Below are 15059 nucleotides of genomic sequence, written 5' to 3' on the forward strand. Positions count from 1 at the left end.
GAGTATTGCAGAGCTTAGGGCCTAGATGGCTGAAGGCTTGGTTGCCAATGGTGGGTCGAAGGGGGTGGGAGATGCGAAAGAGGCCAGAGTTGGGGGAGATGCGCAAGAGGCCAGTGTTGGAGGAATGCAGAGTTCTTGGAGGGTTGTTGGGCTGGAGAGATCGGAAAAGTTGAGGCTATGGAGGGATTTGAACACGAGGATGAGAATTTTTAATTTGAGGCATTGGTGGACTGGGCGCCAGTGTAGATCAACGAGCACATAGGTGAGGGACTTGGTGTGCGCTAGGATACAGACAGCAGATGTAGCATGGTTGGCTGGGATATTTTATCACGGCTGCAAATTTGGTTGTTTGATTCTACTAATGTCTGTACTGATTACTATTCTTTAATTTATCAGTTTATCCAGTGTCGCTCAAAGTACTTACAGTTAAAGTGCGTACGTGGTCTGTGCCCAGGTATCATCATCTTAGGCAGTCCCTCGGAACTGAGGATGACTTGCTTCCACATTAAAAATGAGTTCTCGGGTGACTGATGAGTCCAGTGCGGGACCTACAGTCTCTGTCACAGGTGGGGCAGACGGTGGTTGAAGGGGCGGGTGGGTGGAGTGCTTGGGTTGACGTGCGCTTGGCTTATGCTTGCTCCCGGCGAAGAGACTCGAGGTGTTTGGCGCCTTCCCAGATGCTTCTCCTCCACTTTGTGCGGTCTTGGGCCAGGGATTCCCAGGTATCAGCTGGGATGTTGCACTTTTTCGAGGAGGCTTTGAAGGTGCCCTTGAAGGCGTTTCCTCTGCCCACCTGGGGCTCTCTTGCCGTGTCGGAGCTCCGAGTAGAGCGCTTGTTTTGGGAGTCTCGTATCAGGCATGCAGACGATGTGACCCGTCCATCGGAGCTGATCGAGCGTGGCCAAAGCTTCAATGCTGGGGATGTTGGCCTGAGCGAGAACACTGATGTTGGTGCGCTTATCCTGCCAATGGATTTGCAGAATCTTGCGGAGGCAGCGTTGGTGGTACCTCTCCAGTGCTTTGAGGTGCCTGCTGTACATGGTCCATCTCTCTGAGGCATACAGCAGGGCGGGTATCACTGCTGCTCTGCCGGGTTTGAGGTCCTGGTCTTCAAACACGCTCTTCCTCAGGCGACCGAAGGCTGCACTGGCACACTGAAGGCGGTGTTGGACTTCGTCATCGATGTCTTGTTGACAGTAGGCTCCCGAGGTTTGGAAAGTGGTCCACGTTGTCCAAGGCCTTGTCGTGGATTTTGATAATCGGGGGGCAGTACTGTGTGGCGGGGGCAGGTTGGTAGAGGACCTTTGCTTACGGATGTTTAATGTAAGGCCCATGTTCTCGTACGCTTTGGTGAAGGTGTTGACTATGGTTTGGAGTTCGACCTCCGAGTGAGCGCAGACGCAAGCGTCGTCTGCATACTGTAATTCGACGACAGAGGAAGGGACGACCTTGGATCTGGACTGGAGGCGACGGAGGTTGAACAGTTTCCCGTTTGTTCTGTAAATTAGCTCCACTCCAGCGGGGAGCTTACTGAGGTTGAGATGAAGCATTGCAACAAGGAAGATCGAGAAGAGCGTTGATGCGATGACACAGCCTTGCTTGACCGCGGTCCGTACGTGAATTGGGTCTGTGGTGGAACCGTTGGTCAGGATGACGGCCTGCCTGTTGTCGTGAAGCAGGCGGAGGATGGTGACAAACTTCTGAGGGCAGCCGAATTTGAGGAGGACGCTCCATAATCCCTCACGGTTGACAGTGTCGAAGGCCTTTGTGAGTTCAAAGAAGACAGCGGTTGGTGCTGTTCCCCGCATTTCTCTTGTAATTGACGTGCGGTGAAGATCATGCCCAGGTATACTGTCTGATCCCAAGCATAAATTGCAATACTGCTGTTGATGCATTCTCCCTGACCTTTATTCACTTAAAATTGTTATTTAAATTGCTCTTTTACCTTCCTAACCCTTTCTTTGCTGGTTTTGGATACTTGAAATTTCATTATTTGCTGATCACTCCTGGCAGTAAGAGCTGTTTCCATTATTGGAGCACATTTGTTTTGTAATTTGTGTAGATAGACTGAAATGCTTTGGGGCGCTAGATATTTTCTATCTGTAGAAGTTGTTCAGATCTTGGATTGCTGTTTTGTTGGACTTCAATTGCTTCATCTTGTTACAATTTTGATTACTATAATTTATTGATGGTTGGTTGTCTGTATTTCTTTTGGTTACATGGACACTCTGAACATTAGTAAATTAAAAAAGATCTGTTTAAAAAGATTGACACCCATATTGTAATCTCTTCCTTTAGGGCCCAGTAATGCCTGGTAGCCACTCTGTTGAGAGATTTGTAATTGAGGAGAATCTGCGCTGTATCATCAAATCTCATTGGAAGGAAAGAAAGACATGGTAATGTTCACATCTTTTCAGTACTGCGGTAACATTTTCTTGTGAGGGGATAAAGTAACATAACAGTAAAATGAAGTTGTGTGTGTGTGTAAAATACTATCAAATATACTATAAAATTAGAAATGATGGAAATAGCAAGTATAAGGAGATGGGAAGCGAAAGCAGACATTCTAAAATGATGTGTGGGTTGGTGCTGCTAACTAATAAACCAGGCGCTCCAATAAATTTTAATTGCTGTTGGTGCTGGCCCATTATCTTAAGTTCATTCTTCAATGTCTGGTGATTGATCTTGGAGTTAAAACTGCAGACTAGATGAAGTAAGATCGGTTTGAACTGTTAAAATTCGTCTGAAAGAATGTTAACTCTTCAGTTGCTGGGTCACTGATGACATTATGCAACATACGTGGAGTTTCTCAATGTAATGCTGTCTCACATTTGTGGGTTTATATTTCTGTTGTTTTGCCTTAATTTGCCTTGGCTGATTTTTCTTTTCTCTGTCAGTGCTGCACAGCTGCTTAGCTATCCTGGAAAGAACAAGATTCCTCTGAATTACCATATAGTGGAGGTGTGTTCATTTATAATGGAAGTTGATAACTCACATTTTATCTTGAGATTTGATTTTCTAATGTAGGAAATTGGACAAAAGATAGAAGTCAAGTTACAAAATTCTAATAACAGACATTGGTTATTTTCTACATATTTTTCAACTTACTGAACTGGAGATTGTGTGAGTGTTTCAAATTAAGCCAGATGTTTGAAAGAAACCTTCCCAGTGTTCTGATGCTGCAACAAAACCCATGAATAAAGCCTCAAGCAAGCTGAGTGTGTTTTAAATCTAAAAGCCCATGGGATTAAAGGGACGGTGGCAGCATAGATATGAAATTGGCTAAGAGACAAAGAGTTGTGGTGAACGGTTGTTTTTCAGACTGAAGGGAAGTATGCTGCAGTGTTCCCCAGGGGGTTGGTATTGGGACCACTGCTCTTTTTGGTATATGTTAATAACCCGGACTTGGTATACAGGGCATCATTTCGAAGTTTGCAAATGACACAAAACTGGAAAATGTAGTTAACAACGAGGAGGATAGTAACAGACATAGACAGAGTGGTGAAATGGGAAGACACGGCAGATGAAATTTAATGCAGAGAAGTGTGAAGTGATTCATTTTGGTAGGAAGAATGCGGAGCGGCAATGTAAACAAAATGGTACAGTTTTAAAGGGGGTACAGGAACAGAGAGACCGGGGGTGTATACACAAATTTTTGAAGGTGGCCGGACAAGTTGAGAAGATGGCTAAAAAAGCATACGGGATCCCTGGCTTTATTAATAGAGGCATAGAGAACAAAAACAAGGAGGTTATACTAAATCTTTATAAAACACTGGTTAGATCTCAGTATTGTGTTCAAATCTGGGCACTACATTTTAGGAAGGATGTCAGGGCCTTAGGGAGGGTGCAGAAGAGATTTACTAGAATGGTACCAAGGATGAAAGCCTTCAGTTATGTAGAGAGAACGGACAAGCTGGTGTTCTCCTTTAGAGCAGAGAAGGTTAAGAGGCAACTTGATAGAGGTGTTCAAAATCATGAAGGGATATGATGGAGTAAATAAGGAGAAACTATTTCCTGTGGCAGAAAGGTCAGTAACCAGAGGACACAGATTTAAGGTGATTGGCAAAAGAACCAGAGGCGAGATGAGGAAACTTTTTTTTTGCACACCGAGGTGTTGTGATCTGGAATGCACTACCTGAAAAGGTGTTGGAAGCAGATTCAATAGTAATTTTCAAAAGGGAATTGGATAAATACTTGAATGAAAAAAAATTGTAGGGCTATGGGGAAAGAGCAGGGGAGTGGGACTAGTTGGATAGCTCTGCCAAAGAACCAACACCGGCGCGAATGGCCTCCTTCTGTGCTGTATCATTCTATGATTCTATAATAGGGTTAGATTGTATGGAAACATTCCCTTAGTGGATTCCTTAGCATGATTCTATTGATCATTTCAGTGGTACGTATTTGTTAGAATGCCTCAGTCCTGTTGGCTTGTGTGGTACAGGTTTAAGTGTCGCACAAGCTCCCATCACTTGCCATTTGCTTGTCTAGTCCAAATAGTTGCAGCTTTCAATGAGATTTTCTTAGCGCAGATCAGTGCAGTACCTTTGGCTGATTGCATTTTTACTGTCATTAGGATGTTTTTAGAATCTGCCAAAATGTGTTTGAACATCCTTATAGCCTTGAATAAAATGGGAAAGGCAGGGATGAAAGAAAAATGAGAATTAGAGGCTGGAATCCAGTTTGAGTCCATTACTCCAGCAAAAGTGCACAAGTACAAGCAGCAAGTAGTTCAAGGTAGCAATGCACATGGACACATTACAAAGGGAAACTGGCATTTTGACTCCTGTTAATACTTTTGCTAAGATAATGGAGTCTCTAGGACTGCAAGATGGGGTGGGTAATTGTGATTCTATAAACACATTTATACACTTGCATATGTATTTCTGTTCACTTCCAGTAAACTAAAAGTAAAAGCATTTTTTCAATAATGCTACTAACGATTATTTTATAGGTTGTCTTCGGAGAGCTTTTCCAGTTGCCCTTACCCCCTCACGTTGAGGTCATGTATACAACACTGTTGATTGAACTCTGCAAACTGCAGCCTGGCTCCTTGCCACAAGTGGTATCCTTTTGAAAAAGTTATTTGGAGGAAACGTTGCCTCAATGCTAATAATTCAGGAGGAAGCGTAGGGAGAGTACTTTCAATATCAAGTGCTCCTCCTGTCTGTATAATTTTCATAAGTTTTATAGATTATTTTCATAATTGTTTTCTCACTACACGGCAGCCCACCATTTCCGATCTCCTTTTGCATCAGGAGCCATAGTGATTGCACAGGTCAGTGCACTGGGGAGTGACTCCATAAGAGAAACTGCAAAATTGACACTTGGGAATTATTTGGATATTGGTTGGGAGGAGGTCGTTTAGGTTGGATATTGCTGTGATGCATTGGTCTGATGTCGTTGCTGCATGTGTGCACCATTTAAATATATAGGGCTCGATTTTCCAAGCCCCAAGGAGGTGGGAGTGGTGGGAAAATTGCAGAATCGGGGGGGCAGGGACCCATCCCGCCCCCAACCCGCCTCCGTGCCAATGTCCCAGGAGGCGGGTGCCCGACCTGTGCTGGGAGCCGCCTCCCCGAGGTGGGAAGGGGATTATTGCCAATTAACTGCCTGTTAACAGGCAGTTTTTTGCCTAATCCCTATTTATAGCCCTGAAGTGTGGGCTGTCCGATGGCTCCGAACCACGCCAAGTTAGCAAGGCGGACCGTCGGTCTGCAGGGGTTGGAGGGGTCGAGATGTCCATTGTGCAGGTGAGTGATGGGTGCATGTGTGCAGAGGTAAGTGTGTGGGGTAAGTGTAAAGTGTTTTAATAAGTTTTGCTTACCTTTACTTTCTCCTGCAGGCTTCCTTCCTTCAGTTCTCGGGAGTCCCTCAGCTCACCGGCACAGAAAGCAGAATGGCCGCTGAACTGTCAAAAGCTGCAGCCTCTGCTTTCTGGTCTGGAGAGCTCTCTAACTGCGTCTGAGTAGAAGGACTCAAGTTAGAAGACAGATCGTCCGTGTTTGACAGCTTCACAGAGCTGTCAAACGCTGATTTTATTATCTTTCAAAAGCTCTTGACAGATGAAATGTCAATCGCTGACGTCACCAGTAACCAGGTGTCCCTTAATTGGCCTGTCAATCAAGGGAAAATAGCGTAGGTTGGCCACAAGTCGATTGAGGTGGGTCTACAACCCAAAAGCTCCCCATTGACAAAATCGAGCCCATAGACTCTCAAGAGCACAGGTTTTCATCAAACTCCAAGGTTGAAACTTGTTCTCTTGATCCAACAAGTGGAGAAATGCTCTGAGATAACGTTTCCCGCAATCTCTCCAGTGCTCTTGGTTTTGCCTATTTGAGTCACTTGCATTTCAAATCATGGTCTGTGAAGCACTTTGAGATGTCTCTGAAGCATGATAAGTTGCAATACAAATGCAGCTCTATCGGTCTCTCCCATCCCCTCCCCCTTCTTGCTGTAGGTACATAGCTCTCATTAAATGTTGATTGCCACAACAATGAACAGTAATAAAAACAAAAAATGCTGGAAACACTCAGCCGGTCAGGCAGCATCTGTGAAGAGTGAAACAGATTTGAAGTTTCAGGTCGATAACTTTTCATCAGAACCATGGTTATTAATAATTCTTCAATAAGAAACGTACTGTTTATATAAAAAAAAAAAAAAAAAAAATATCGATTATTTTATTTCTTCTTTCTCTTTGCCCTTCTAATCACCAATTTTCTCCCTCCCACCCCCCCCAATCCCCATTTCCCCATTATTGGGGTATGGCTCTGCCAGCACCTGTCACCCTTCAGTATATTTCCCATGAGCCTTCGTGCCAATGGTTTAGTGGACCATGGGGATGTCACAGGCAAGCTCAATTGTATGGGTACGTACACACTCACTCTTCAGCAGGGGTCGCTGGCCGCCAATCAGGAATCGGGACGAGGGGCCAAGTCCAATTTCCTCTCCCTATCCCAGGGTCACTGAGGACAATTGTGTCCCTGACACTGTCCCAGCTGAGAGAAACTAACTCCGCACATACCAAGGATTAAAATGTGGGTCAAGATGATCTGTATGGCTCAGCTCCTCACAGAGAAAACTTGCCATGCCATGGGGTGACCTGTGCTCAATGTGTAACATTGACATCTACTCGTAAAGGATATTTCATCTTGAGTTAAAAAGCTTTAATTTGTTCAAAATGGACATCGGGATCACAATAAGCAGCTTTGATTATAATTTGTTCAGAAAGTTTTAAAATGTAGATGACCATTTTAACAATGCTGCACAGGAGTGTTGGAGAATTGAGCACTAGGTGTTTCCCCAGAGCTGTGTCATATGATGGACTTACTGTAACAATGTACATAAAGCTGGTTTTCAAACTATATTGACTCACCAGGTAGTTACTGAGAGTAGCAATAAACAGAAGTACACCGTTGCAGCTGAAGAACCCTATTTTGTAGTCTCAGACTTCTAGATTAGCTGAAAGGCTCTGGTGATTTAATTCCCTATCTCTGGGTACTTGAGAGTGCAGTCTGGCAAAGTGATCTTGCTTCCTTCTCCATTGCTGGCTGTTCTAATTAATTGCTCAACAAATTGAAATCTTTATTTTGTGGACCGGCTTGATTAGCCTGAGATGATCAGCATCAGTCGCTTGATATTTGAGCATTTGGTTATATAAATGGGTTCCCACCTCAACTGAGTAACAGTATTGTGTGGCTGGTACTGAGCCATATAGTTGAGGGTCCTGGGTTTAGTTGCTGGTCTATGTGGAGCCAATCTGTGATTGTGGAGATAGCTTTCTCTTCACAAATTGATAAACTTGTTACCAGCCTCCCTTTGTAACTCTTATTTTCTGATGAACACGTTTCTTGATATATTTGACTTAACTGGTAAATCTCAGCTTGCACAAGCTACGGAGATGCTATATATGCGAATCGATGCTATGAATACAATTTGCATAGACAGGTAACTTTGTCTTCAGCTCTATTTTATTTTTAAAAGTGGTTTTAGATAATGTGATTATTTTTGCTGTAAATTGTAGAATTTTGTTATAAAAGTGGTCCAGATCAAGATTAAAAAGTAATTTAGTTACAGTTTCATAGTATAGAACTATCACAATTAATTAAAGGAAAAATGTATTTAACACAATTGTTTTGCGGAGAGGGATAATTACTACCTCTCTTTCCCTTGTTACTATGTTTTATGTTTTAAGACTGCTGGTTAGGGATTCTCCTGACGTCTCACTGATGAATGTCCACTGTGTGGCGTGGTTCTGTACCATACTTACCAGGAATGTCCTAGTTTCAATCGCCTGGTCTGTACTAGGTTAGCTGTTCTCAACCAGCGGGGTTAGTGGATTCACTGTGATTGGCCTCAAGTATCCCTGAGTTAAGGAGGGGTTAATTTAGCTTAACTTCCCGGGCATGGCCTCTGGCCCCACTGGAAGATGCACATCAGCTGAGGATAGTATCAAAGTTGGGTGTGGTGCTTGAAACGTTGTATTAAGTAGCCTGTCGGTACTTAGCCATTGGGCTCCCATGTAAAGAATACTCACTTATGCAAGGGCTGTCGGTGTTGATGGAGTCGTAACTGGATTGCTGGCTTGACTACCCTCAGGAGAGCGGAGAAAACTGGACATATGAACATACGAACAATGATGGCCTGGCAAAGAGCCTCTGGCCCATCCAGCCTGTCCCCCACAATTGTGATAACTTGTGTATCACAATATATACAATCTCCACTCCACCCGAAACCATGGGATCTCCTGGGAGAGCTGAAAAACTAGATTTAAAAATCCAACTTGGGGGTGGAGAATCTGGGAAACTCCCCTCCGACTCATCTAGGTGATTGAAACTAGTCCAGGAGATCACTCTGGCCCTGAAGTACCTACCTTTTGTAAGAGATGATGTCCGTCCCAACCAGAAACTGGTCCAGCTCTGGTTTGAAGGAATTCAGTGAATTGGCATCCATCACACGAGCCGCAGCCTGTTCCAGAAGTCCACTATTCTCTGGGAAAAGAACTGCCCTTTGACATCTGACCTAGATCTGGCCTTACGCAATGATGCCTGGTCCTCCCTAACCTTTTAATTTAATTGGAACAAAATGTCAACTGGAACATAATCTACTCCCTTCATCTTCTTGTAAACCTCAATCAGATCACCCCATAGTCTACGCTTCTCTAAAGTGTAGAGTCCCAATTCTTTGAGCCTATCTTAATAGCCAAGATGCTTTATACTGGGGCTACTGAGGCACTTGGGGCATCATTTTATTGGGGATTTATGATGTGAGTGAGGCTGGTGGGTGCCGCCCATCATTCGTGCTGTCTCTGGTGTGATGGTGAATGGGGCTGTGGGTATTGCCCATCGTTCATTATGTTCCATTTTATATATTTACCTATTTACACAGATTTACTTGAAAATTTGCTAATATACAGTGCAGAACCTCCAGGAAATGATGGCTTGTGACTTAAGCCATTCCACATTAATCACACCTGCAACTTAGGCCATTACAGAATGGTGCTGGTGGGCGCAGTATCAGTCAAGTGATATTCAGTTACTCATTCATTTAGAAATAATAAACATTAAAAAGAGGCTCTTTTGTCAACTCTCATAATTAAAGAAACAAATGTATATGAAATAAATTGATATTGCAAGGAAGCCCTATCGTGTCCTCCTTTACCCGAGTGCTTCCTTAGAGTTCATGATAGTTAGAGCTTGGTGAAATCCTCACCATATCCTCAATTTATTTGTGTGCTTGCTGATGCTGGGTTATTCTGTGCAACAATGGGCCAAATGAAGCATTTAAACAAACTTGTCCTTAAAATGGAAAAATATCACGGTATTAAACCCAATCTTGCTCAGAAACTGAATTAGCACTTGCATCCAAATGTAGCCAGTTGGACCCTCCTGCCAGGTTTTCATTGTAAACGCCAAAATACTAAAATCCTCCTCTGTTCGATAGTACGGACTAATAATGATTAATTGAAATATGATCCGTATCCGGACGATTTTCTTGCAACATTCTGTAGACTCTTTTTTCGACCCGATTAAAGTCTTCAGGTGGATATTGCAGTATAATGTTAAGCCATAAAATAACGTTCTAATCCTCAGACCAATCAATTTCAGATTTTAATGGTACTTGCAACTAATGAGCGCGGGCGGCCCTTGTTCCAGCAGACTGGTGTCCTTTCACGCTGTCTCGATTATAAATCGATTTGAATGAAATTAAAATTAGATCTTCAATATGAAATAAGCAATAAGAATTAATTACAAAATAAGAAAAGAGATCACCTCTGGTAAAGGTATAAAGATTTGTAAAAGAGGAAGATGGGAAACGCTATACGAATTGTTTAGCTTTGACTTTTTTCTTCCGTTGTATGAACAGCAGTCTGATGGCCATTGAGCAGTAGTGCCGCTATCGCCAGATGAAACTGACCGGTGTATACAGCTGGCCCACTTCTGAAGCCTAGCGTCGCTTCAAAGCTCCCTGGATTGCCATCATCATCGCTGTGGCACAATGGTCTTTACTCACGGCGTTCGTTGCCAATGACAACATTGCAGCAAATTACCAGCCTTCGTATTTTGATATTACTGGTGAAGGCAGCCTCGGACATTTTGTGTCAAACTTTCCTTGCTGCAACGCAAAATTCTGCTTTGCAACATCATGCATGCTGGCACTGCCCACAGCCCATTTCACCATCACACCTGGAACATGAGTGAATGACAGACCATTAGATTGTTTTGGGGCAAGTGTGCATTGATTGGAATATACTTCCATTAAATCACCTTACCAGAAAATGATTAATGTTAAAGTCTTGCAGTGCTCTCATGTAGAGACAATTGAATAGAGTGAGGCACAATCATCTTCACTTTTGCAATAAATAGTAGTTAGTTGCCTTCCATGCCACAGACTGAGAGATAATATCTGGGGAAAAGCTAACTTATTGTCTTTAATTTACAGACTGTTGAATATGTCACTAAACAAAGAATTTTCTCTCAGTTGTCCCAAAAGTGGTTTTGATGGGATATGTGCCTGGGCCATTTCTGTGGAGCTGGTGCAGTGATGTCTGATGTCTAAAATTGCCCATTCATATTGGGAAATGGATTCTACAGCAACAGAACAGAAAAGTGACTGTGTACTTGGTTGTTACATCATGTTACGTCAAAGCTGGGGATAGTCTGTGCAGGGAGCGAGCACAAACCCACATCACTGGCCTTTACAGGCAGGCTGAGCCAGTCAGCTCAGCCCAGCAGTGGCTAGCAAAGTGAAATTCTTCAGATTGGAAAATGCTTCCTCCTCCTCCACTTGGTTCTCCCTCCCCTTCTTCCTCCGTGCCCTCTATGATGATCCACATTCCCCCAAATTTGGTTAAATAACTGACTTATGGTGCAAATGTTCCTTTTCAGATTTATCAACTGGTTTTCTCATCATTTGAGTAACTTTCAATTCAGATGGAGCTGGGATGATTGGTAAGTACAGTTTTTCTGCAATTATTTTGTGTGGCAAATCTTAATTTGATGGCTTTGATATTAGCAGTCGCTGTCCGAGCAAATTTACAATATTGGACCTGGTGCCTGTTTTTAATTTGGTGTAACAGGGCAGCACAGCACTTGGTGCAGCAAGTTGTACCAGGTTTGATTCCATCCCTCTGAAGTCCAGCCTTGGTCAAATTGGACAGAGGCAGTGGACGGTGGAGGAAGGTAGGGCTGTATATTGTAAATCATTGCCTACCAACTCTTCTACACCACCTGGTGGCTGTCCAGAGCATGGCAGGGACCTGGAAATCTGATTGCCTGCCTGTCCATTTGGCTACAGTTTGTGCATGGCCCAGTGAAACCCAAGTAAGGAGAAGGAAAAGGGAATATGCAAAATTAGAGGTTTACTATCCTGATGGCTTACGGCTGTGCCATACAGGCCAGCTGAGTTAGCTGATCTCAATAGGGATGTGCTGGTTAGAAGTGCTTCCCATTCACATCTGCTGGAATTGCATATGGGGGCATGGGTCAAAGGAGGACAGGATTGTACTCTTGATGAATAGCCTGCACATGCTCACTTTTCACCCATGAATAATGGTCATTTGGGAGAGGTAATTGGTTCCTTGTTTAAAAGCAAATCCTGCTTGTTAAACTTTGTTCAGCTGTACCAGTGGCCAAAGCTAGATATGCAGTATGATGTTGGTATACCTTAAGTGTAGACTATCACTTTTGATATTGGGAGTCCTAACTTATATTAATAGAATTTACAAAAAAAACTGAAACCCAAGCAGTGTTACACAAATTAATTGTGGATACCAGTTTAGAAATGGCCTGTTCTTTGCAAAAGGACGTAACAGTGCTGTGCCCCAGCTTGGGAAAGGCAGACATCAGCCTTATGAAAAGCTCCATACTTTTTTTTTCTTTGAAAAATCTGAGTTGTATATCAAAGACAAGTCTCTCAATAGTGTTCTGTAACACTGTAGGACGTGGGTTCCTGTGTCTCTGGGTAGTGTGCTGGGACACAGTAGGACGTGGGTTCCTGTGTCTCTGGGTATTGTGCTGGGACACAGTAGGACGTGGATTCCTGTGTCTCTGGGTAGTGTGCTGGGGCACTGTATGGCACAAGTTGCTGTGTCTCTGGGTGGTGTGCTATGGCACTGCTTCCTGTGTCTCTGGGTAGTGTGCTGGGATCTGTGCTGGCATTGGAGTCTGCAGTTTTGGAACACTTTTTTTGGTAATCTAGATGTCTGACACGTGGTAAACCCATGGCTGCACTTCAGATCCTCCAACTGATACTGAGCAATCCACATAGGTAGAAGTTCTGTTCTCCAAGGATGCAGCACGTGTTCTGGTCCCATAGTAACGCATCCCACTAGCTTAAGTTCAAAGAGACTTGGGCGCTGGTTGATAAGGGCTTGCTTGGGATCCCTGAAGTGTGGGTTTAACCAGTTAGAACCATGCAGTTTACCTGCATAGTGTGCAAATAAGCTTCCAATGTACCTGCTGGGCCATCAGCTTGTAAGGTTAACAGGGTAGAATCCAAGTCACCGATCGAAGATTCAACCCCTCCAGATGGCATTGATCAGCCAGCCTGGCTCGTTAATGATCAGCAGTGGCCTGGAGTACTGTGCAGCTCGCTGACTCTGGTATCGGACCTGAGACTTGTACAGAGGGTTGACTGTTCCAAAATTTCACCTGGGGCCACCTTGAGCCAAAGAAAGGGGAAAGTCACCAGTTGGTCATTTGACCCTTGTGACAAATGTGATGTTGAGCTTCTTGGTAGGCAGACATAGAAACATAGAAGATAGGAGCAGGAGTAGGCCATTCGGCCCCTCGAGCCTGCTCCGCCATTCAGTGCGATCATGGCTGATCATCCAAATTCATTACCCGGTCCCTGCTTTCTCCCCATATCCCTTGATCCCTTTAGCCTTAAGAAATATATCCAACTCCTCCTTGAATATATTTAATGTATTGGCCTCTACTGCCTTCTGTGGTAGAGAATTCCACAGGTTCACCACTCTCTGGGTGAAGAAATTTCTTCTCATTTTTGTCCTAAATGGCCTACCCCTTAGACTGTGCCCCCTGGTTCTGGACTCCCCAACCATCGGGAACATCCTTCCTGCATCTAGTCTGTCCAGTCCTGTTAGAATTTTGAGTTTCAATGAGATCCCCTCTCATTCTTCTAAACTCCAGCGAGTACAAGCCCAATCGACCCAATCTCTCCTCATACGTCATTCCTGCCATCCCAGGTATCAGCCTGGTGAATCTTCGCTGAACTCCTTCCATGGCAAGAACATCCTTCCTCAGATAAGGCAACCAAAACTGCACACAATACTCAAGATGTGGTCTCACCAAGGCCTTGTACAACTGCAGCAAGACATCCTTGTTCCTGTACTCAAACCCTCTCGCTACGAAGGCCAACATACCATTGCCTTCTTAACCACCTGCATGCTTACCTTCAGTGACTGGTGCACAAGGACACCCAGGCCTCGTTGCACTTCCCCTTCTCCCAATCTATTGCCATTCAGATAATCTGCCTTCCTGTTTTTGCCACCAAAGTGGATAACCTCACATTTATCCACATTATATTGCATCTACCATGCTTCTGCTCAATCACCCAACCTGTACAAATCATCCTGGAGTTTCTCGGCATCCTCTTCACAGCACACACGCCCACCCAGCTTTGTGTCGTCTGCAAATTTGGAGATATTACATCTAGTTCCCTTGTCTAGATCATTAATATATATTGTGAATAGCTGGGGTCCAAGGACCGATCCCTGCGGTACCCCACTAGTCACTGCCTGCCACTCGGAAAAACCCGTTTATTCCAACTCTTTGCTTTCTATCTGCCAACCAGTTCTCTATCCAAGTCAATACCTTGCCCCCAATCCCATGTGCCTTAACTTTACACGCTAATCTCTTATGCGGGACCTTATCGAAAGCCTTCTGAAAGCCCAAATACACCACATCCACTGGTTCTCCCTCATCTATTTTACCAGTTACATCCTCAAAAAATTCCAGTAGATTAGTCAAGCACGATTTACCTTTTGTAAATCCATGTTGACTTTGTCCGATCCTGTCACTGTTTTCCAAGTGCTCTGCTATTACATCTTTTATAATGGACTCTAGCATTTTCCCCACTACCGATGTCAGACAGCAGGTACTAGAAGCTCCTCACGAGTGGCTTGGTGCAGGGCACAACACACCATGACTCGGTCAGTGGTGGCTGCATCAGTTGGAGGTACGGAGCTTCAGGAACACTATAATTGCCTCTGAATCTTGGGCTTTGAATGCTGGACATCCACATTGGTGATCTCGTGCCACAGCACTTCAAAAGGCTGAATCCCTGCTGCCCAACTTCAGCACCATCGCAAGTGTAACTGTCCGCCAGTTACTGTAAGACACCATGTTACTGTAATAAAATCCTTATTTTAACAGCACTGGAGTTGGACCGCATATGCAATGTTCCCCATTCCCGCATCAATGCGTGAAGCAGTCCGATTCCGGTGTGATGGACAAATATGAGTGGAAAAATGTTTACCTAGGAATCTTTATTGATTGGGTTGAGACTTACAGATACAGCTTTTGTGAGGATTCCTGTAGTAT

General features: G+C 44.0%; 1 protein-coding gene across 2 annotated transcripts in view; it reads left to right on the forward strand.

Moving 5' to 3' along the window:
* Nucleotides 1-15059, forward strand: part of ncbp1 (nuclear cap binding protein subunit 1) — a 78915-nt gene that overhangs the window by 42130 nt on the left and 21726 nt on the right. For both annotated transcript variants that reach the window (XM_085983896.1, XM_085983900.1), the window contains exons 9-13: nucleotides 2299-2396; nucleotides 2898-2961; nucleotides 4952-5062; nucleotides 7880-7944; nucleotides 11385-11447. In XM_085983896.1, the coding sequence (XP_085840022.1) occupies nucleotides 2299-2396; nucleotides 2898-2961; nucleotides 4952-5062; nucleotides 7880-7944; nucleotides 11385-11447 (401 nt within the window). The remainder of the gene's footprint in view (nucleotides 1-2298; nucleotides 2397-2897; nucleotides 2962-4951; nucleotides 5063-7879; nucleotides 7945-11384; nucleotides 11448-15059) is intronic.

Source organism: Somniosus microcephalus, chromosome 1, assembly GCF_052327205.1.
Source record: "Somniosus microcephalus isolate GS21.2 chromosome 1, FLI_Smic_1.0, whole genome shotgun sequence".
NCBI classification, from domain to species: domain Eukaryota; kingdom Metazoa; phylum Chordata; class Chondrichthyes; order Squaliformes; family Somniosidae; genus Somniosus; species Somniosus microcephalus.